Source organism: Pelodiscus sinensis, chromosome 7 (genome assembly GCF_052426305.1).
Source record: "Pelodiscus sinensis isolate ZL-2025 chromosome 7, ASM5242630v1, whole genome shotgun sequence".
Classification (NCBI taxonomy): Eukaryota; Metazoa; Chordata; order Testudines; family Trionychidae; genus Pelodiscus; species Pelodiscus sinensis.
Window position 1 is genome coordinate 39,923,316 of NC_143058.1, and position 21,676 is coordinate 39,944,991.

General features: G+C 38.8%; 1 protein-coding gene across 3 annotated transcripts in view; it reads left to right on the plus strand.

Moving 5' to 3' along the window:
- XIRP2 (xin actin binding repeat containing 2) overlaps window positions 1-20,268 on the plus strand; it is a 187,478-nt gene extending 167,210 nt beyond the window's left edge. For all 3 annotated transcript variants that reach the window (XM_075933533.2, XM_006135766.5, XM_006135767.4), the window contains 6 exons: window positions 4,254-4,361; window positions 4,680-4,752; window positions 5,394-5,527; window positions 7,030-16,492; window positions 19,247-19,380; window positions 20,130-20,268. In XM_075933533.2, the coding sequence (XP_075789648.2) occupies window positions 4,254-4,361; window positions 4,680-4,752; window positions 5,394-5,527; window positions 7,030-16,492; window positions 19,247-19,341 (9,873 nt within the window). In that variant the 3' untranslated portion in view covers window positions 19,342-19,380; window positions 20,130-20,268. The remainder of the gene's footprint in view (window positions 1-4,253; window positions 4,362-4,679; window positions 4,753-5,393; window positions 5,528-7,029; window positions 16,493-19,246; window positions 19,381-20,129) is intronic.
- The last annotated feature ends 1,408 nt before the right edge of the window (window positions 20,269-21,676 follow it).

A 21,676-nucleotide genomic window follows, 5' to 3' on the forward strand; every position in this document is an offset into this window, starting at 1 on the left:
TCAATTCATATTATTGATCTCTAGCAATTTTCAGCTTCTTTAGGTATGCTTAAATGTCATGTACATTATGTATTTTAGATAACATTATCGTACCCTATAAAAAAAAGAAAGAACAATCATTTTCTCAGCTACTCTAATTTTACTCATGCCACAAGTTCTACCGCTGATTATCAGTGCAGGCATTCCCACAACTTGGATTTTGCCTTTTAGAAGTTAGTGCACATGGCACATTCATTCATAAAGAATCACAAAACGAGACCTTTACCATTCATGTGGTTTCAGTTCCCAATGTCATAATCAATTGTGAACATTCCATAGTCATGAATGGTTTACACATAAACTACTGACTCTGTGCAATTAACATGATGGCATCCTTAAAATTAGGAAGTATTTAGCCACTGTGAATAAAATATAGAGTTAATAATATACATTGCAGAAAGACAGACAAAGAATTCATCTTCTCTTGGCAGGCATAACTAATAATTTTAACACTTTCCCATTAGACCTCAGACTAGATTGTGACATTTACCTGTCCTGGTACACTGCCCTTGTACATTGAGGGCAGTGTAAGCACAGAACTCTATGAGGAACTGTCAATGGCCCTAGTGGCCTACTAATGTTTGTGGGGTGGTGAACCCTCCCAGTGGAGGCCGGGGGCACCCCACCCCGGGGTTATTCTAGCCCCGTCTTATTGGCAGCGGCGACCTGCCCCTGACAATGAGGCTTTTCACTGGCGTCTGGGGGAGTCACGGCCTACAGGTCACTATAGTCCTTCCGCGGGCCCTTGCCTTTCTGCCTGCGGGCCTCAGTCCGGCCGCTGTCTGATAGGGGGCTGAACCCCGCTCGGTTCCCTAGCCTGTCGCAGCAGTGACACAGAAGGCCGGGCCTTCTTCACTCCCTCTCTCTTTCTTGCTTCGTGCTAGTCTCTGTTGGCAGTAGGGGGATCTGGCCCCACCTGCTCCACTGGGTCCCGGCCCAGGGCCCTCAGGGCAGGGGACTGACACTTCCGTGGGTCTAACAGAGCTAACCCCAGTTCCAGTGCTCTTCCCGGGAAGTGCTTGCTCCCCCTCCCTGGGCCACTTCCTACCCCACTATAGACTCTGCCTTCTCCTCCACCCCGGGCGCTGTTCCACGCCTTACCACCACCTGATATCCGCTTCCTCCGTGTCATGATAGTGTCCCTGTCCTCGAAGCTCCCACATCGTTACCAGTTTCAGGGACATCCGGACCTCTGTCTCTGTCACTCCCGGGCAAGTCTTCTGATTCAAGGGGGGCTGGCCTCCATCCCAAGGCTTGGCTGCCTACCCCCTTCCCGGGTACTCAGTACTCCCTCCGTGCTCTCGCTGACTCTTGGGGGGGGCCTCTCCTCCGCTGTGTTCTCCCCTGCCCTCTCTCTCCTGCCCTGCTGATCACCTGCCGCCTCCAGGCATTCCAGCAGTTCAACCTTTCCCCTGCCTGGCCAGACCCTCGCCTACTCTGGGCTCTCAGGAGGTTCTCCCCTCCTCTTGCCAGGTGGTGCCTCCGCTCCCTCTTGGGCCGCTCCTTCCTCTCTCCACGACTGGCCGCCCGCTGCTTCCAGGTTCCTGCCAGTCTCCGCACTGGCACCTGCCATCCCCCTGCTTGAGCGTGCTGGTGCAGCCTTTGAACGGCCCACCTGGCTGCCCAACCATGCGCTGCAGTATCTTGGCATGCCGCGCCGCTCGCTCCCGAGCACGGCAGCCCGCTTCAAGAGGGAGCGGGGCGAGGTCGCCCTGTCACAGGAACACTAAATGGTCTGTGTAGAACACTTTGTAATGTGTCTGTGTGGGGAGCACAGTCCCTTATGGCATGAATTTTACTTCCCCTGGCAACGTACTGGTGGCCAATACAGAGGGGTAGGAGCAACCATGGGTCTAAATACACCCTGCTCCTTTTGACGGATTGTTTGGAAGAGCAGCATTTCTATAGCAGCGCATGTGCTCTCTCCAGTGCAATTTCAACCAGCTTTTGAACAAGCCATACAAGGGAAGGAGGCCCCTCTTCCACTTCCACTGCCCAGGACATAGCCTTATAACTACAGCGTCAATATGTGGTCTTTAATGTTTAGGCTGCCTAAGATACTTGTTAATTATAGGTTTAGACATCGATGGCTATTATTTTATGCCATTGTGATTTTTAGCAATATAGTAGCTACTTCATAAGCAGATATAAAAGTTGCAGCAATAACGCAGCAGTGATGTTGGCATTTAGACTTGGGTGGGAGAGATCATAACTAACACACCCATGTCTAAGTGCCAACACACACACACACACACGTAAAATATAACTACAAAGGAAAGAGAGGGGAGCAGTGTACCCTGAAAGTTGTGTGCACATGCAGATGCTCAGTAGAGATTCAAATGCCACCCAGCTGATTAGCAAAGTGCCCACAGCTAAGTTCTATTTTTACTGGTTGTGGCACATTCACAGATGCCTCAGTGCACGTAAAAATGTATTCCGAACATGGATGGAAAAGATTAGAGGGAGCATGGGAGGGGAGGATTGATCGCTAAATCTAGGCTGCCCCCTGCCATTAGCTGTGTGGAGAGCTAATTCTGAAGCCTTTTTGATTTTGGGGGGAGCTAACACTCAAAACAGCTGTATGTTTGTAACGTCAATCATGTCCCCATCTTGTCTGTAACAGACTCTATGTGCACTTTTACAGTGCAAACATAACAGTGACTAAGATAAACCTTGAAGTTAGTGACCCACTAGATCATTCAGTGGGTCACTAGTCAGATGATTTATTCTACCTGCAGCAATATTTTTGTTCCTCTTCTAGCCTTATCAGAGAATGTTACTGTACCTATGGTCTAATACACAACACTCCTTCCATTTGTATCCACATGGAGCATTTGTGAGTTTCTTCTGAAGGACTAGAAACCTCCTTTTTGTCATTCCTCCTTCCCCCCCTTTAAACTGGAATCTTAGATTCAGCAGAAACTAATGGGTAGTCCCCTATTAGAAAGGAGTTTTTGATTTGACACAGACAAAAAGGTGAGTTGATTTGTCAAACGTATTTGAAAAAATATTTGAAAAACTTGTACAAATGGATTTAACTGATAATAGTTATCACTTAGAGAATGCTGCTAATCAAGTCTCAGCACTTTATCGAGATTGTAAAATTAAAATAATAGTGTTTACAAGAGAGGTAATTGAGGCATAAAAAAGTTAAATGACTTGTGCTTGGTCAGAAAGCAAGTCAGTGGCAGAATCTAGGATGAAACTGTGTGTAACTGTCACTATGACAGGCATTATAGACATAAAACTAGATTTCACAGATATAAAACTATCTCAAAACTTTCACTGGATAGTCCTATGCTCAGTCTATATGACAATTGCCTTTTTTCCCCAATTTCACTAGACCCTCTTTAATTCAGCAACCCTGGGAAACAAAGTATTCTGGGTTAAAGATTTTGCTGGGTCTGGGTATGACAGAGAAGGGAGTGGAGCACTTATGTGGTGCCTCAGTCCCTGAGGCACATGGGGCTCTGTATTCCATGCACCACTTCCTGCTGGTATGATAGCAGTGGGAAAAAGCTGCAGGGAAGCATCTCGCTATGTTCCCATTCCTGCACTTGAGAGGAGGGGGAGCAGCAGCGCACAGTGTTGCTTCTTCCATACCCAGATTAGGGACACCCAAAGTACCCAGAATTTTATAAACTTTCAAGTTTATAAAAGAAGCATAACTATTACATTGGCTCTTTTGTTAAGACTGAAGGGAAGGCAGAATGGGTTTGAAAGTGTCTATACAGCCTCCATTTGTGCATATACAAACATGCAAATGCAATTCCATGTGCACACATCCTTGTACTCTCTCGCACGTGCAAAGAAATTGTAGAATTTACTGTAAAGTGTCTTTGGCCTAACTCCTGCTAATAAGGAGTAACTGAGTGGCTGTGCAGTCACCTTCATTAAAGCAGGATCAGCTTCCTGTGCTCTCCTCATCATTTTCTACCTTATGCTTCTATGTGGAACTTCAGTAGCTGTAAATCAACTCTGAGATTGCAGTAATGAAATGACAATGCATGTTCTGTTATATAACAAAGCCTGTCTTAGGTTGTTTATAGTTCTTATCCATACATACTACATTAATAATGGTATCCTGTTGAAGAATGTTTTTTTTTTTCAAACAGTGCTATTGAAGAGATAACATTAGCGAAAAGCCATTCATAGACAAATATTACATTTTCAATTTAACCTGTTAATGTATAATTACTCTTATTTGTCTTTAGGAGGGGACAAGTAGTCAGCAGCTCACAGTATCGAGCAGCAGCAGAGAAGCTGAACAGAATGAAGTGACCTCCAAAGGAACTCAGTTGGAAGCCTTTCAAGTAGAAGAGGTTAAATGTATTAATTCATAATTATGTCACCAGGCCACTGTTCAGAGATTCTGATATTGAAACTGCATATTTGCTTTGCTTTTTATCTCTGTTACCACTTAGTACAACAAGATCTTGATGTGCTACTGGAATGTTCCCGGATTTTTTGATAGGCAGTAATTTTAAAATAGGTGTTTTGTGAGTGTTGCTTCAATGTGTTAATTAGTTGGGTTTTCATTCAGACTTTGCCTTTATAAAACATTTGTATCAAGTATCTGAATGCAAATAGAAAACTTAACATATTATACTAAATCCTGTGTTAAATGATTTTGTCCACAGGTTTCTCATTTTGAGCAATCTACCCATCAGACAAACAGGGCTTCTAATTTCACTCAACAGATTGGTGAAACAGGTAAGAAAATCAGGACGATTTTAAACAGGAGAATAAAGATTAAGAAATGATGAACAGCAAATAAATGCATTCACACAAAAATTCCATTGTTCAAGGTAAATATGGGCCCTGTAATCCAATTCTGTTCAGCAAAACACATCCATTCATTTCAGTGGGATTTAAAAAACACATGGTAATTTAAATACCCTAAGAAGCACTTTGTTAATGAGGTGGACTTTAAGCACCTGTTCAATGATCTACTGATTTGGGGCCATGAAAAAATGCCATTCTCCTCACATTTGTTCATCAAAACCCATTTATGCAAATGTTTGTCAATAGTGAACAATAAAGGGTAAAATTATTATATGTTAAAGTAACATCTCTGCAGAATATGAAAAATATTCACAAAAGATGATTTTTCAATATTCAGTCAGTTCTAGCCCTAACATTAACACAGTGCACACATTGCAAAACAATATGTGATGTGTTACTCTGTAATTAATCTGTAGTTTTCTGTGTGTTCATCTGAGTGATTCTTTAGTTCTGTTAGGTTGAGTGCAGTTGGTGTAGTTTAATAACGCTTTTAAAAATAACTTGATTAGAAAATTATAATAAAATACTAGGCTCAGAAAAACCCTTTTGTTCTTCTTTTCTTTTTGCAGTAGTCGATGCAACTATGAATGAAGAGCTCCCAAAGATTTCAACACAGTTTTTAAAGCAGCGCTTTGAAAAGACAGCTCAGGAAAAGTCTTTTCTCTCAGACAAAGAGACTGCAACACCTGCAAAGCATATTAAGGTCTGTGCTTTCCAGAAAGGGAATTTCTGACTCTAAAAAATAAAAGTGTTAAAGTTAACCAGATTTTTTAAATGTGCCCTCTTGTGCAATTGCTCAAATCTCAGAATATTCACATTTTGACAATTTAGTTGATTTTGAAATTCAAAATGGTGGGAGCATGGGTGGGTTTAGAAACTGTTGACACATTAAGTAAGAAGTAATGAAGATTATATTAAGTAAATCTAACAAATATATTTATATAATATGATAAAAACCTTAAAAGTAAAGGTTTGTAAAAATATTTGTTTTCCATTGTATTCCTCTGCTGCATGCAATCTTCTCTCTCTCCTTTGACTCATGCAAAAAAAATTCTTACTGTTTCTCTTCAAAATTTTTGGTGGACACAATGTTTCATTGGGGTAAATGCAGTGACTATCAGTTTAATCAATGAATGGAATAAATATAAACTGCTGCTAAATGATACAATGTGAATTGGTTGCAGTAGAGAAAGTAAATCTGCAAAATCACTGTGCATCTCTTTGAAAGAAGTACATTACCTTCCAGAGAGAGGCTGCATTAGAATACAGGTTGAACCTCTCTTAACCAGCACTCTCTGGTCCAGCAACATCCCTGGTCCAGCAGGACCACAGATGTCCCAGGACCAAAGAGTCCCGGTGGAGGGCTGGTGGCTGGGAGCCCTGTAGTGGGACTAGAGCCCAGTAGCGGTGCTGCCCTAAGGCAGCAAAATAGGAGCCCAACAGTAGAGCTGCCATCCAGTGGCAACACTACAGAGGTGGTTGGGGGGCTGGAGGCCAGCAGCAAAACTGCCTGGTGAGACCAGGAGGCATGGAGCCGCCCAGCAGCACAACTGGGAGCTTGGCAGATCTTCTGTGATCAAGGTCTAGAATGCAGCCCAGCCAGGATCCTGACCATGGGGCTGTCTGGGGGCGGGACCAGGAATCTGGGAGTGGGGCTGCCCAGTGACACAGCAAAGATCCCTCCCGGCAGCCCCCTGCTGCCTACAGAGCTGGCCTGTGAGACTGGGAGGCAGCGGGGCTACTGACTGAGGCTGAAGCCCAAGCGGGGCGGTCGCCCGGCATCACAGCTGGACCTCCAGCAGGGGGGCCACCCTGTGGGGCCAGGAGCCCTGCAATGAAGTCACTTTGGGGTCAGAAGCCCTGCATTCAGAGGGGCCGGCAGCAGTGGGCAGCCATCTGGGAGGCTGACAACGAGGCCATGGCTGGGGGGGGGGGAGATGAGGTGATAGGGAGGGCCAGAAATGACCTTCCTTGGTCTGGCAAAATCCCTCATCCAAGACCGGTCAGAGTGCCGGACCAAGGAGATCTAACCAGTAGTATGTTCCCTTTAGGCTCAGTGCTATAATGCTCTGAACAACTCCTGGAGGTGCTGAGCCCCCTGAACTCCCTCTGCAATCCCATTGCTCAGCATCTTACAGGACAGAATGAATAAAAGCTGTGGTCTTAAAAGTGATTTCTTAAACATACTAATTTTGTCCCCTAAAGATTGAAAATGAATTCCAAGAAATTATATTACCTTCTGCAATGAGCTTCTCTTCTGCTGCCTCTGCTTCAGCAAGTAGAACACATGAAACACGAAAAACAGAACATGGAATTGCTGCTGCTGTTACCTCTTATGCCAACTCCCCTAAACATGGAAGCACAAAAGAGTTTTCCCCTCCTCCCCGACCAAACATAATACAGGCGCCATCAGAAATGAAAGAGTTTTCCCAGTCCCCTGAACCATCCTCTTCTCCAGCAAAGCCCACAGTCCCCAAAGATTTATATTCAAAGCAAAGAAATTTATATGAGTTAAAACGTTTATACAGACATATTCACCCAGAATTAAGGAAGAATTTAGAAAAAGAATATTTTAATGAAGTTTCTGATATTGTTTCTAGTAAGGTTGAAATAGGCAGCTCTGTGTCTGGAGATGTACAGCAAACTAGATATGTCTTTGAAAACACTGGTCATAGCCCTCAGAAGTGTATGAGCCCTGAGAGAGAATTCCTAGAATGGGATGAAATCCTAAAAGGAGAGGTTCAGTCTACGAGATGGATTTTTGAGAACCAGCCTTTAGATTCAATCAGAGATGAATCTCCTGAAGCCAGCAGCATTAAAAGCATTGCAGACCAAGAAATCATTGCAGGTGGAGATGTAAAATATACTACCTGGATGTTTGAAACACAACCTATTGATGCACTGGGTACACATTCTTCAATCTCTGCAGAAAATACAGACAAAATTCCAGATTTGGCTAGAGGAGATGTCCGGACAGCAACATGGATGTTTGAAACCCAGCCATTAGACTCAATGAATAAAATTCATCATGACAATGAACAAGATGAAACTTTTATTAAAGAAATTACTGGAGGTGATGTGAAATCTGTACGGTACATGTTTGAAACCCAGCATCTGGATAAACTTGGGCAGCTATACTCAGTGGATGAAGTTAACTTGCTGCAGCTCAAATCTGAGCTTAAAGAGATTAAAGGAGATGTGAAAAGAAGCATAAAGCATTTTGAAACTCAACCAATGTATGTGATTAAAGATAGCTTAGGTCAAATACTGGAGATTAAAACTGTTCACCGAGAAGATATTGAAAAAGGGGATGTTAGAACAGCACGTTGGATGTTTGAAACACAGCCCCTAGATATGATTAACAAAGATTCTGTGGAAATTAAAGTTGTGCGTGGAATCTCTATGGAGGAAAGTATCAAAGGCGGTGTGCATAAGGCAAAGTGGGTATTTGAAACCCAGCCTTTGGATACTATAAAAGAAGACTCAGATGTATCTGTTATTGAAAAGGAAACTATTCTAGGGACTGATGTCTGTAGAAAATGCTGGATTTTTGAGACTCAACCTCTTGACACCCTAAAAGATAATATTGACACAACTCATCTACCACCTGAAGAAATAATAGGGGGTGATGTAAGAACTACCAAACACTTATTTGAAACCTTACCAATGGATGCTTTAAAGGATAGCCCAGATGTTGGGAAGCTTCAAAAAGTGGTTGCCACTGAAGAAGAAAAAGGTGATGTGAGACATCAGAAATGGGTTTTTGAGACTAAACCTCTTGAACAGATTAGAGAAAAAAGAAAGGAATTTGTGACAACAGTGAAACTTGAAGAAGTTGACAGGGGAGATGTGATTAGGTGCAAACATATATTTGAATCAAGCAGTTTAAGTAAATATGATGAATCATGTAAAATCCATGTGGAAGGAATAAGGAGAGGAACTGTAGAGTTGAATAAAGATCTTTTTGAAACAACTCCATTATATGCAATTCAAGATAGTCTTGGGAAATATCATGAAGTTAAAACAATTCGACAAGAAGAAGTTTTAAGAGGTGATGTAAGAAGCTGCAGGTGGCTATTTGAAACAAGGCCTGTTGACCAGTTTGATGAGAGCATTAAAAAAATCCAGATTATCAAAGGAATATCTTCACAAGAAGTAAAATCGGGTGATGTGAAAACAGCTAAATGGTTGTTTGAAACTCAGCCTCTTGATTCTATTAAATATTTTAGCAATGTGGAAAGTGAAGAATGTAAAACAGAACAGACTGCAGACATTATTAAAGGAGATGTAAAAATGCGTAGATGGCTGTTTGAAACTCAGCCTATGGAATTGCTGTATGACAAGGTTGCGATAGTGACTGATGGTGAAGAAGTACATAAAGGAGATGTCAAAACCTGTACTTGGCTTTTTGAAACCCAGCCACTTGATGAAATAAAAGATGAATTGGAAAAAAGAGTAAAAGTACACACTGTGAATCAGGAGGATATCCACGGAAGTGATGTCCGCACAGCATGTTTCCTTTTTGAAACAGAAAATCTAGAAAATATACAAGGAGAAGAAGAAAAGGAATTCAAACGAGTAACAGAAATTGATATCCAGCCTGGGGATGTTTCCACCATGAAATATAAATTTGAAAACCAGTCACTAGATTCCATACATTCCAGTTCAGAGGAAGTATTGAAAAAAATTAAAACGGTACAAAGTGAAGATATACAGAAAGGAAATGTTCTACATTGCCGATGGCTTTTTGAAAACCATTCTATTGATGCAATAAAAGAAAACCAGGAAGATGGTACGTTAGTCAGAACTGTTACAGATATACAGGCTGGGAATGTAAGAAAAGGCTGCTTTATATTTGAGACATTTTCTTTGGACCTGATTAAAGATGGATCTGAAGAAACCACCACCAAGAAAACTATTAGTGAAAAAGAAATAACAAAGGGAGATGTGAAAAACTACAGAATGCTGTTTGAAACACAGCCACTGTATGCAATTCAAGACAAAGAAGGGTATTATCATGAAGTGACAACAGTTAAAAAGGAAGAAGTTATTCATGGAGATGTACGTGGGACTAGGTGGTTGTTTGAAACAAAACCTTTAGGATCTATTAATGAATCAGATAATGTGTATGTTATTAGAGCTGTCACCGAGGAAGATATTCAGAAAGGAGATGTGAGCTCTGTCAGATACAGATTTGAAACACAGCCACTGGACAAAATTTCAGATGATGAAAAATTAATTGGGCTCACTATTAACAGTATCCAGGGTGGTGATGTTAAGGCTAGCAAACAATTATTTGAGTCTGAAGGACTCAATAAAGGTACATATGTAAAAACAGTAAGTGTCAGTGAAATCCAACGGGGCAATGTTAAAACTTCCACTTGGTTATTTGAAACACACTCTCTGGATGAAATTAAAGGAGAGGGGTCAGAGTATAAAGATGTCAAGACAGTCACAAAGGAAGATGTGCAAGAAGGTGATGTTCAGCATGCTGTGTGGCTTTTTGAAAACCAGCCTTTAGATTCCATTAAGGAAAGTGATGAGAGTGAAATAAAAATAACCAGGGAAGAAATTCCCCAATCAGATGTAAAGACAACAACATGGCTTTTTGAAACGACACCTTTCCATGAATTTAATGACAATACAGTTGAAAAGCAAGAAATTATAGGGAAAAGTATCAAAGAAACTCTAAAAGAACTTTACTCTCACAAAGTCATTGAGTATCATGGAATTATTCTTGAGGCAGATGAAATTGGAGATGTCAGAATGGCAAAATATAAATTAATGAATCAAGAGACTCCTGAAATACAAAAGGAAGAGATTATTAGAGGGAATCTAGAAAACATAATGATGAATCTACTGTCCAGAAGCAGCACTACCAAAAGAGAAATTACAGTAAATGAAGATGAAAAGGGCAATGTTGATTTGACCAAAGCTCAGTTATTGAACAGATCAACAGATGTTTGTGTTGAGAAAGAAGAGATTGTGAGAGGTGATGTACAGCAAGCTATAAAAAATCTATTTACTCAGGATAGTTCTGTAAAACGAGGAATTTTAATTCAGGAAAATGAAAAAGGTGATATTAACATGACACTCTATTCTCTCCTTCACAAAAAGGATGACAATAAAATCCAGCGTGATGAAGTGATAGGTGGTGATGTGAAACATACAATTCACAACCTTCTGTCTTCTGCAATGAATAATGAAATAGCCAAAAGAGCTAAAATAGATGATTCAGAAAGGGGCAATGTTCAGTTTTTCACAACCTGCATAGAATCTGGAGCTTTGGATTATCTGAAGCTACTCCAGATGGGGTCAATTGAAACATTTACAGCCCAGAAACAAGAGGAGGAGGAGGAGGAAATAATTGGCGGTGATGTAGAAGGCACAAAGCTCTTATTAAAGAAACAGAAGTTTCAGATTCAACGAACAGTTAATGAAAGTGATATCATTCCTGGAAATGTGACTAATTCTGTTAAAATTTTTATGACAGAGCCACAAAACACATCTTGTTATGTAAATAAACAAGATATTATAAAAGGTGATTTGAAAGCAACTTTAAATTCCCTCAGTCAGGCCATAAATCAGACATCAATTACCAAAAAGGAAGAAACTATAAAAGCTGACATTCTCACAATACTGAAGTCTCTTAAAGAATCAGCCTATCAACTGAAAGAAACAGAAAAGCCTGATGTCATCCCTGGTGATATTAAGCGGGCCATTGAGTCCCTTGAAAATGCAATGACTGCAAAAAATGAAGTTCTAAAAGGAGAGGTTGTTCGAGGTGACCTTGAGTCAACATTAAGATCTTTAAAAGAGGCTCAGCAGTCTCTCAAGAATGTAGACAAAGAAGATGTAATCAGAAGAGATATTCAGCCTGCTTTACAAAACATCTTAAAAGCCTCTGCTGAAAAGAAAATGGCACAGCATCAAGTAAGTGGTCTTAGAGATATAAAAAGCAGCATCCAGACACAGCATATAGCTCAGAACCAAAGTAACAGGTCACATAATCTGCAAGAGAATGTAAAATCTGTCCATGAATGCCTTGAGGAAACACATGCTGAAAATGAGACTTTCCTCAGAAAAAGTGGACAAGATACCAGAAAGATCCATTTAGAACAAGAACAAAGCTCTGAGTCTCTTGTTGTAGATGAAAAACATATAAAGAGTTTATCTAATTCTCAACACATGGTCTTCAAAAAAGTGGATGAATCAATAGATAAAAGAAGAATCCAGAGCAATATAAAAAAAGAAGCAAAGCATGTGACCAGCCAGTCTTCTGTCCATGATAATGTTAAGAGAGATGTAAGAACAGAGAAATCAGAGACACATAGAGCTCTGAAAAATAATAGCACCATCAGTGGTGTGCAGTCCAGAGAAAAAATAGCTGAAAAGAAACAGAATGAGCACAAGCATAAAGACAATGAATATTCCAACCTAAACTGTCAGAAGGGAACAAGACAAAAGCCAAAAATGTCAACTGATGTTGATAGTTTCAAATCCAAAACTGCACGACAACTGATTAAAATGCCAGCTAGTGGGATTGCTAAGCCAACTGTCCATTTTGAAAAGCAAGTGAGAAAGCAAGAAACAAAACAAGCTCTGCATTTTGAGAGAGAGCTTTTTTCGGAGAATGAAATAAATGTTCAGCTGGGGCAAGATGTAGTTTCCATGACAGCAGAACACAATATAAACAACGAAAGAGAAGTAAAAGTTACAAAGGAAGCACACATTAAATTTAAAGAAACTGAAAGGCTGCAAAAGAGAGATGTTCATCAGCAAAATAAGAAATCTGTAGGACAGTTTATAGGAAAGACTGAAATGGAAACTGCTAAGTCAGACTTCCAATTTGCAGTGAAAAATCCTCTAAATACAGCTGTGAGGAAAGATAAGCCAGAAATAGATTCATCATCTATTCCACCGCCATCACCCCCTCCTCCTCCACCTCCACCACCATCAGTAGCATCATCTGAAATTGAATTTCCTCTGCCTCCGCCTCCACCTCCAATAATGATGCCATCTGATAGACAGATGTTCCCTTCACCTCCATCACCTGTGGACAAGCCCAAAGCTGACTTTGATCATTTTCCTCCTCCCCCACCACCGGTAGATGACAAATCTGAAAGTGAGTTTCTGCAGGATCTCCCTTTACCGCCTCCCCCTCCACCCTTGTTGATTCTTCCTACTTCTCAACCAAAGCAAAGGAAAGAACTTTTTTCAAAATGTCCAGAACAGTCACTGCCTGAGCCATTGAAATGTAATGCCAGTGCTAAAACATCTTCAGGTAAACCATCTGGGGTTCCCTCTTCAAATAAATTCCTCAAAATGGAATCTCCTAGGGGGTTAGAAATTAACAAATCTAAAATGCTTCCAAAAATTAAACCAACTGTTCTTCAGACACACAGGGAAATGGATATTACCACAGCAGTGGGAGAAAGCAAAAATTCCACAATTCTAGTGAATGTGGTTAGCCATGAACAGAAACAGGAAACAACTCATACTAAAACAGAAGGGGTAAGAAGGCCATCATCTGTTTCAGAAGTGACTGATCCGCCACATAAAGCTCTGCAAGAGACACCACTGACCAAGAAAAGAGTGGGGTTTTCCCTTAAAAGATCTCCTTCCCTTCCAGCAGAGCCGACACAAATAAAACCTAAACCTTATGTCAGAAAATTTAAAACTCCTTTAATGATTGCTGAAGAAAAATACAGACAGCAAAGGGAGGAGACAGAGAAAGTTCAAGTCAAAAGTCTTTGTCATGAGACTATCAGAACAAATAGTGAGACTCTGGGAAGTCCAGTTCAAACAGAGTCAGTAAATTGTGTACCATTATTAAAATCAAGCAAGCAAGATAAAACTCCTTTACAAGGTTCAGTTCCCTCTGTAACTCCTGAAAAAACAACACCCCCTGGTTCTGACTTTCAAGTCAGTTTACAAGCAACAGAATCTCAAGGTGAAAAACAACTATCTGCATCATTAGTAGTATCATCAGCTGCTGAGCAGCTTCAAAACATTTTAGAAACCTCAGCAGAAGATCAAATTAGAAAAAAAGTACTGCAAGGTTCAAAGGAACTTACAAAACATAATTTATCTTGTCAAATGGAACAAATCCATCAAGAGCATACTTTGCATAAGGCAGAGCAGCTGAAAAATGTGGAGCAGTTGCATATGTCCAAAAATAAAATTATCTCTCCTCATTTCAAAGTTAAGACGATCAAGCTTCCAATTGTAGATCAAAGCTTACATGAAATACACAAAGATTCTGAGACACACAAGAAACAGCAGGAAACTAATGTTCAAAATGTTGTCAAACAACAAAATCAGGAAAAACAGAGAGAAGACATAAGTACTACCATTAGGAAAAAGCAAAGTGTTGCAAAGGAATATCATCAGAAGTATGTTGATGTAAAGGTGCTGAGAGAAAAACCACCTTTACAACATACAGACAAAAAGCAAGAAGTAAGCCAGAAAGATTTCAGTGAAGTGAAACAAAAATTAGTTAATGAGAAAGAAATCGGAAAAGGAGAATTCAGGCCTGAGAAAATCTCGCTGGTTAAAGAAGAAAATCGGGGCCAGATATTAGTTCCTCCAAAAGATGAAAAAGTAACTATTCCAAAAAGCCAAGATCAGTTTAAGAATAAATCAGCAGAGAAAATAGTCAAGCAAAAGGTAATTGATACACACCATGACTTACAGACTCCAGTAGCTGAGCAAAAGAATGTGTGTGTTTCTGAAAACAATGTTCAAAATAAAAAGTTATCCCAACAATATAAATGTCTACAAGAGATAGCGTGTGTCAAAGACAAGGATATAAAAGTAAAACAAGTCCTTCCAAAGAAGACAGACCCCAAACAAGAGATTGCACAGAACAAGCTTTTATTTTCTCCTCCATCAAAAGGATCACAGCTGAAGGATGAAATACATGAAGTAGATATATTAGAATTCTTAAGGAAACGGGAGGAACTACAGCAAGTTTTATCTAGAGTGAAACAATTTGAAGCAGAGCCAAATAAAAATGGTATGAAAGCATTTCAGACATTTTTAAATAATATCCCAGTATGGCTGGTAAATGAAAAAAGAAAGAAAAATATAGTTCATGTTGCAACAGAAGATAATTTAGAAAAGATGAAAGAAGAGCTATCAGATATTAAAAACCAAGCAGTGAAAATGCTTGCATCATGTGAAGACACAATACAGACAGCTATGATGTCCACAAAAGCAGGGAAATCCAGAAATGACTCAGTTAGTTTTGGAGGCTTGTCACAGAAGATATCAAAAATCAGCATTGACTCCAACAGAAGAGATTCCCATCAAATGAAAGAGGTTATAAATCAAGAAACAGTGCACCATGAAATTATACAGCAGTCCAGTGGAAACAAACAGACAGAATTCAAAACTTCTTCTCCAGCACTGAGAATGCGGTCGCCATCACCTACTTATATAATAATTCAATCTAAACTGACAGAATCTCCCCTCAGGGAAGCACTCTCTTCATCTCCCATCCAAAGAACTAGTACTCCTATTCCTCCGCCAGCACACAGATCAGCAACACCAACATCTAGACTTCAAAGGCCAGCTTCTTCCCTCTCTCCTCCAAGGAGCCATTCTGAACAACTCGCCAAACTAAAAGGCACCACTGCAAAGCTGTCTCAAGGAATAACACAACACCGGTCTGCAACATCAGTTCCAGTTGTAGAAAAAAAGTCAGAAATTGTTAAATCTCCTGCAACTCTTCGTAGACAAATTAAGATTGAAAAACATGCTATGATGGAGCCTTTATCCTCAGCAACTATACAGAGATCTCAAGTTACTGCTGGTACAGTAAAGGGCATAAAAGAAACATGTGAAGAAAATCTAAAAGCAGAGAAAAACACCAACTACATGCACCAATATCCAGTAAACATTCCAGAATGCATAAAGCCACATGTAGTAAGTTTTAAGGTTCCTAAGACTGACAAGTCAGGGCTTACCCTTAGGTTTGAAGCATCTGAGCAAAGACGAGATACAAAAAAGGAACCAGTCACAGTAGTTGAAAGAGCAGACTATGAGAGTGTAGATGAAATAGATATGTTATTAGGGAAATCAGAGGACAATTCAGGATTGGATGTGGAATCGAAGAAAAGAGTTTTTGAAAGGGATGAAATGAATAGCAAAAGAAAGCAAGAAAGACACACATTTAGTAAGGATGAATTCAGAGTGACATCTCTGAAGAATCAAAAGCAAAAAGATAGCGTCCAAAACTCTCCTTGCAAGCAGCCAAGAGACCCAAAGGAAGGTAGATCTTATAAACAAAAGCAATGTGAAGATAAAGAGCGCTCGTTTGAACCTCTGGTATGCTTGGAAGCAAAGTATCATACTGACCACACTTCTGGTCTGGATAGATTTGCCAACATGGTTACTGAATCGAGGACTGCCATAACGACATCACAAAGTGCTGATGGTATGCAGTCAGGATCTGGCTTCAAGCATGCACCTCCAGCATACGAAGATGTAGTCGCAGGACACATTTTGGATATTTCTGCTACTGATTCACCAAAAGAATTGCTAAGGAATTTTCAGAAGACATGGCAGGAGAGTGAGAGAGTGTTTAATAGGCTTGGCTACATGATCTCAGACACTTCTGAAACTGAAGTGAGAAGTAGCTTCCAGGAATCAGCATTTGTCAGTGGTAAATAAGCATGCAAAGTGTGAAGAAACCTTAACGTAAAACAAATGATTAAACCTCAGTATATTGTGCAATTAATGAAGTGTGTTTGTAGTCAAAGAACAAAGTAACATAAAACTAACAAACTTTTTCTCACTTTCACTTTCTCTCTCTCTCTTTTCTCTCAGTGATCTTTAATCATTTTCCCTTTCCAAAGGCTTTAAGTGATGTGCTGAGTGTGTGACTAACAAATAAATACTGGCATGTTGAGTTTTGAGGACTTTTTTTGACAAGGTAAATGTTGCATTTGAATTAGCACTGAAACAAAAATATGTATGTTAATGTATCATGAATGTGTATAGAATGAATTTCATATCATACAGCGACAAACAGCTAGCATTGTACTTTTAACTGAGATAAAATAATACATGGTGTGTATTTGTGTTTGCATGCGGTACTATATAACTATAATGGTATAACAATGTGCATGGTTTATATGCCTCTGTTTTATGTTTGCTAAAACCACCAATTTAAATGTGTGAAAAAGTAAAGAAGTTGTTTACAAAATATAATGTGAAAACTTTTGCCAATTCATGTTTGGTGAATTCATACCATGACATTTTATTTTGCGCTGAAATACACAAAAATGCAAAATGTCACTGTCACACTACTATATGATGTTACTATCTATTGTTTTGAGGGAAATATCCCTTCCTCTTTCCTCTCTAATGGTTCTGACACTCTATGAGGTACTTCTTTCTCCCTGATAGAGGCCTAACCTCCCATGGCTTCAGTGCTACATCCAGGCCAGTGAAAATGAATCAGAAATGTCTTTGTTACACATTCACTTTGGGTGTCTTACTTTTATTTTATTTTATTTTATTTTATTTTATTTTATTTTAGCCCAACCTTCCCTACCATACATCCAGAAAAAACGCTGACCTAAGTTTGGAACTGTTTAAAGTTAATTATATTATTTTGCAGTGTGGTTCCTCACACCAGGCTAAGCTAACCTTAGTGCTCAGATAAGATACCTGCCACCTGGGTTAACTGTGAAGTGAAGACATACCCTTAATATGTGTGTCTCTAGCTTAGGTATTAGTTTCTAAGACATGGGGAGTATCTATACTTTGTGTGATTTCCAGCTCAAGGAGACATACCTAAGCTAGCTCTGAGGACACATCTAGCATCTTGGACTGGTACATACCACCAGTCATGCTATCATGGCTGCCCTCTTTTTTCAGCCTGCTAACTCAAGCCATGATCGATTTTCTGATGTTCAATTTAGTAGGTCTAGTTAATCGTACACTGAGAGTAGCTCCGGTCAGCACCAAGTTCAGCTTATGGTAAGATGACTCCAGCTACATATTTTACATGGTTGGAGTTGCATACCTTAACCTGACCTTCCAGGTGTAATGTAGACTTGGCCTCAGAGATACCATGGGAATGTTTCCTGACTTGAGAAGTGCAGACATCCCTCAGACAATCAAGGAACCTGTAAAAATACTGAGAGAGTTTAAATACCTGCCTTCCCTCAGGCTATCACCACAGTTTGAAACTAAATCCATGCTGTTATGCAAAAAGTGCCTTGAAATTTTCATGGACATGAGTACAAAGATAACTTGATGACCAACTTTGATTAATCTATTCACTGATGGAGAAAATTTTGTGTTCAGGTAATTTTTAAGCAGATTTTGAAGATTTTTAATTTCTCCTTGGATGTTTTCCACAACTCTCAGTATAGTTAGGAGATATAGGTATAGTTGAATAGTCTATACTGCTATTCTGTCTTGATTTATGAATTGCTATAAAATCAGTACTGGCAGACAAATAAAAATAATGTAACAAGAATGGGACACATTCTCGGCTGATGCAAATGAGTATAAAACTCTGTTGATAGTGGAGCAGCACTCATTTACATTAGCAGAGAATTTAGCCCATTATATTGATGTATTTGCCTGTTAGCAGTGATGTTGTAGCGATTCATAAATCAAGACAGAATAGCAATATAGTTTTCTCAAACCCAGCAGATTGTCTGTCATCTCCCTCTCTTCCTGCCCCTCATCTTCCTGAAATAAACTTATTACTGGTGCTCTGTACTTGGAAGTATAGCTAGTTTCCTTTACAATCACTCATGCTTCATAAAATAAGGGATTTGATATAATTAGCCAATATTGGAATTGTAGCTAATTCTCTCTTGCAAATTAACTGAACAAAATACCAGTCATGAACATGAAAACAATAAAAAGCTTAAATAATTATATCCCTATCATATTTACAACATACGTACATGTAGTTTGCATGTTAACACAGTAATGGAGTTCCTTGATGTGCTTCTGAAATCAGAGTTTCAAACATTCACCCTCTTGGTGTGTGTTTATATATATATATATATATATATATATATATATATATATATATATATATATATATATATATATAATCTGAATGACATTGCAAATTCAAAGCAGTGGGTTCTATATAAACACACTTAATCCAATTTAACATTCCTTTTTATGATACCATCTATTCTATTCTTACCTGAAAAAATGAACAGATTTTTGCTCTCAAAGTATTACAATTAGTGGAAGTATAGTTATCCCTAAAATTTGTGTCTTAGTTATCAATTTAAAAATTGGCTAACAAAAATCAGCATTGCAGCTTTCCATGTGAAAAAAGACATTTTCTTTATGAATTGATCAAGTAACATATTTGAGAAATAAGTTCTAATACCTGGCAAAGGACCTATAAATGACCTTTATACAATTTCGTTTCTAGAAACTGCAACTTCAGGAAAAGGAAACATGCATACTTTGTCAAAAGAAAGTTTATCCAATGGAATGCCTAATTGTCGACAAGCAAATCTTTCATAAATCTTGTTTCCGATGTCATCACTGTGGCAGTAAATTAAGGTAAGGAGGAACTACCAGTTGATTCATAGAAAATCTGCTTTTGAGATGCAAGTAGTCCTGTAACTGGCAAATGTGTTCCTCTTCTTGCTAACTTGGGAGCTGTTCCAACCAAGGATTTTAGAACTGATCCTGCTCTTATAAAGTCAGTCGGAATTTTTGCTTCATTTGAGAGCAGGATCAAGACCTAAGTAAACATGAACATGAATTAATTCTGTCATTTGAAAAAAGGACTGTAGTGTGCTAACAGAGAAGTGTAGAGAAGCTTGGGAAGTAATACAAATTTTCCATCCATTCTATTAGAAAATAGAGAACTTCAATCTCCAAGGTTGTCATAAACTTTAAAAAATCTTAACCCTAAAGTGCTAGGGATTATTCCTCTTGGCAGCCTGTACTTTGATTAGTCAATTTCTTGTAAAGTGTCTCTATACCTCTACAAAATAATCATCCATCTATATTTTTAATTATTATTTTTATTAAAGTGAACTTCTTGGTACCAAAACCACTATTTAAACTTTTAGTTGTTATAGGAATTTACAATACATAATATTTCAAAGTTTGGTGAGACCAAAATGAACATTAAAAATAAATTGTATTGTTTCTTTGCTAAAATATTCATAGAGTTATTTATAGTTATTTATAGTTACTCTAATTTCTCAGTGCTTATCAGGTCAGCTAAAATTGAATATTCATTGTATTTATTCTTGATAGAGCTGTAGATGCTAGCAAACAAATTTTATTCCATTTTACAGCTTGGGAAATTATGCATCTCTTCATGGACAAACATACTGTAAACCCCATTTTAAGCAACTTTTCAAGTCTAAAGGAAATTATGATGAAGGTTTTGGACACAAGCAACACAAAGAGTTATGGAGTTCCAAAGATCAAAGAAGCTCAATTGGCAATGTTCATGCTGAAGAGGTAAATCCAAGTCATGAAACAACCATCATATCTAAGCTTAATACAGAAATTGAACCAGACTTGCATTCAGATATTCACTATGTGCATCCTGAAACTTTGGATGACAATTTGAAAAGATCTATAGAAAGAGGCAAATTAAAAATCACTTGGCCTCCTTCTACTGATGATGTCATACCCCAAAAAATATTTTCCATTGAAGAAGAAGTTAAAATGAATAAGCCAAAGTGGCCCCCAGAAGGTTTCACACAAGAAGACTCCAGAACATACACAAATACATCTCTGGGCAATAAAAATGAACCACAGCTAGAAAATACCCAGAGTGATCTCAGAGAGAAAGAGCAAAAGAAAGATGACATAGGTGACTCTCAACAAAATCAAAAGTCATCTCTTAGTTCTGTGTCTGAGAGGGAAGAAGTTGAAAAAAATGAGAATGTGGAAGATAAGGTGAATGAAACAGAAGGATTAGAAACTAGTGAGGATAGTGGAAAGGATGGTAATGAACATAATGTGATTGTACAGAGTGTTGAGAAGGAGCAAGATGACCTGTGTAATGAATCTGACGGTGTAGAGGTTTTACGGATTGCTAACATTGATAAGGAGACAGTACTAGATAATCATAAAGAGTTCAATATGAGTAATAATAATAATAATGATAATACTACATCTGTTTCACACTGGAATATCTGTAGACAGGAAAACTCTCTCTCAGTAATACCAAAACCATTAACAAAATTAAACCATGCAAATTGCACCACGTTTGAATATGCTTTTGAAAAGCTAGAAAATCAACCAGAAACTGCAGAAGTACTTGGTATACCTGAATTTCTAGAGAGCTATTCTAGAGATGTTGTAACCACTGCACTTCAGAAACCAAACTCCAAAGATAAAAATACCATTAGCTCAGATAGTCTTGTTCAAATTAATACAGATGCCACTTGCCAAAAACCTTGTACTAGCAATGTATTAATTTTAAAGGAAACCACTAATACAACATTCCCTATTGATACCAAGTTGATAAGCATCAGGGAAGAACCAAAACAAGACAGTAGCTTAAATAATATTTTACATGAGATTGTGAAAATACCTTCTCCTGAAAAAGATGACATGTTTTCAAACTTTGGTCTGTTAAATTCTGTAAACATAACTAAAAATGCTTCCAGTCCATATTCAAAAGAACATGGGAATTCTGATATGGAACTATCTGCTATCTATCAAGGTGGTGAAATAATGGAAGTGTCAGCAAATGGCACATGCACAAGTTTAGATTTATTGAGCCCAAATTATATAGCTGTTCCATCACCTCAAGGAGATAAAGTCGAGCTTGATCATTTTACTGTAGAAGAGCAAATCAAAAGAAATAGATGCTATGATGAAAACG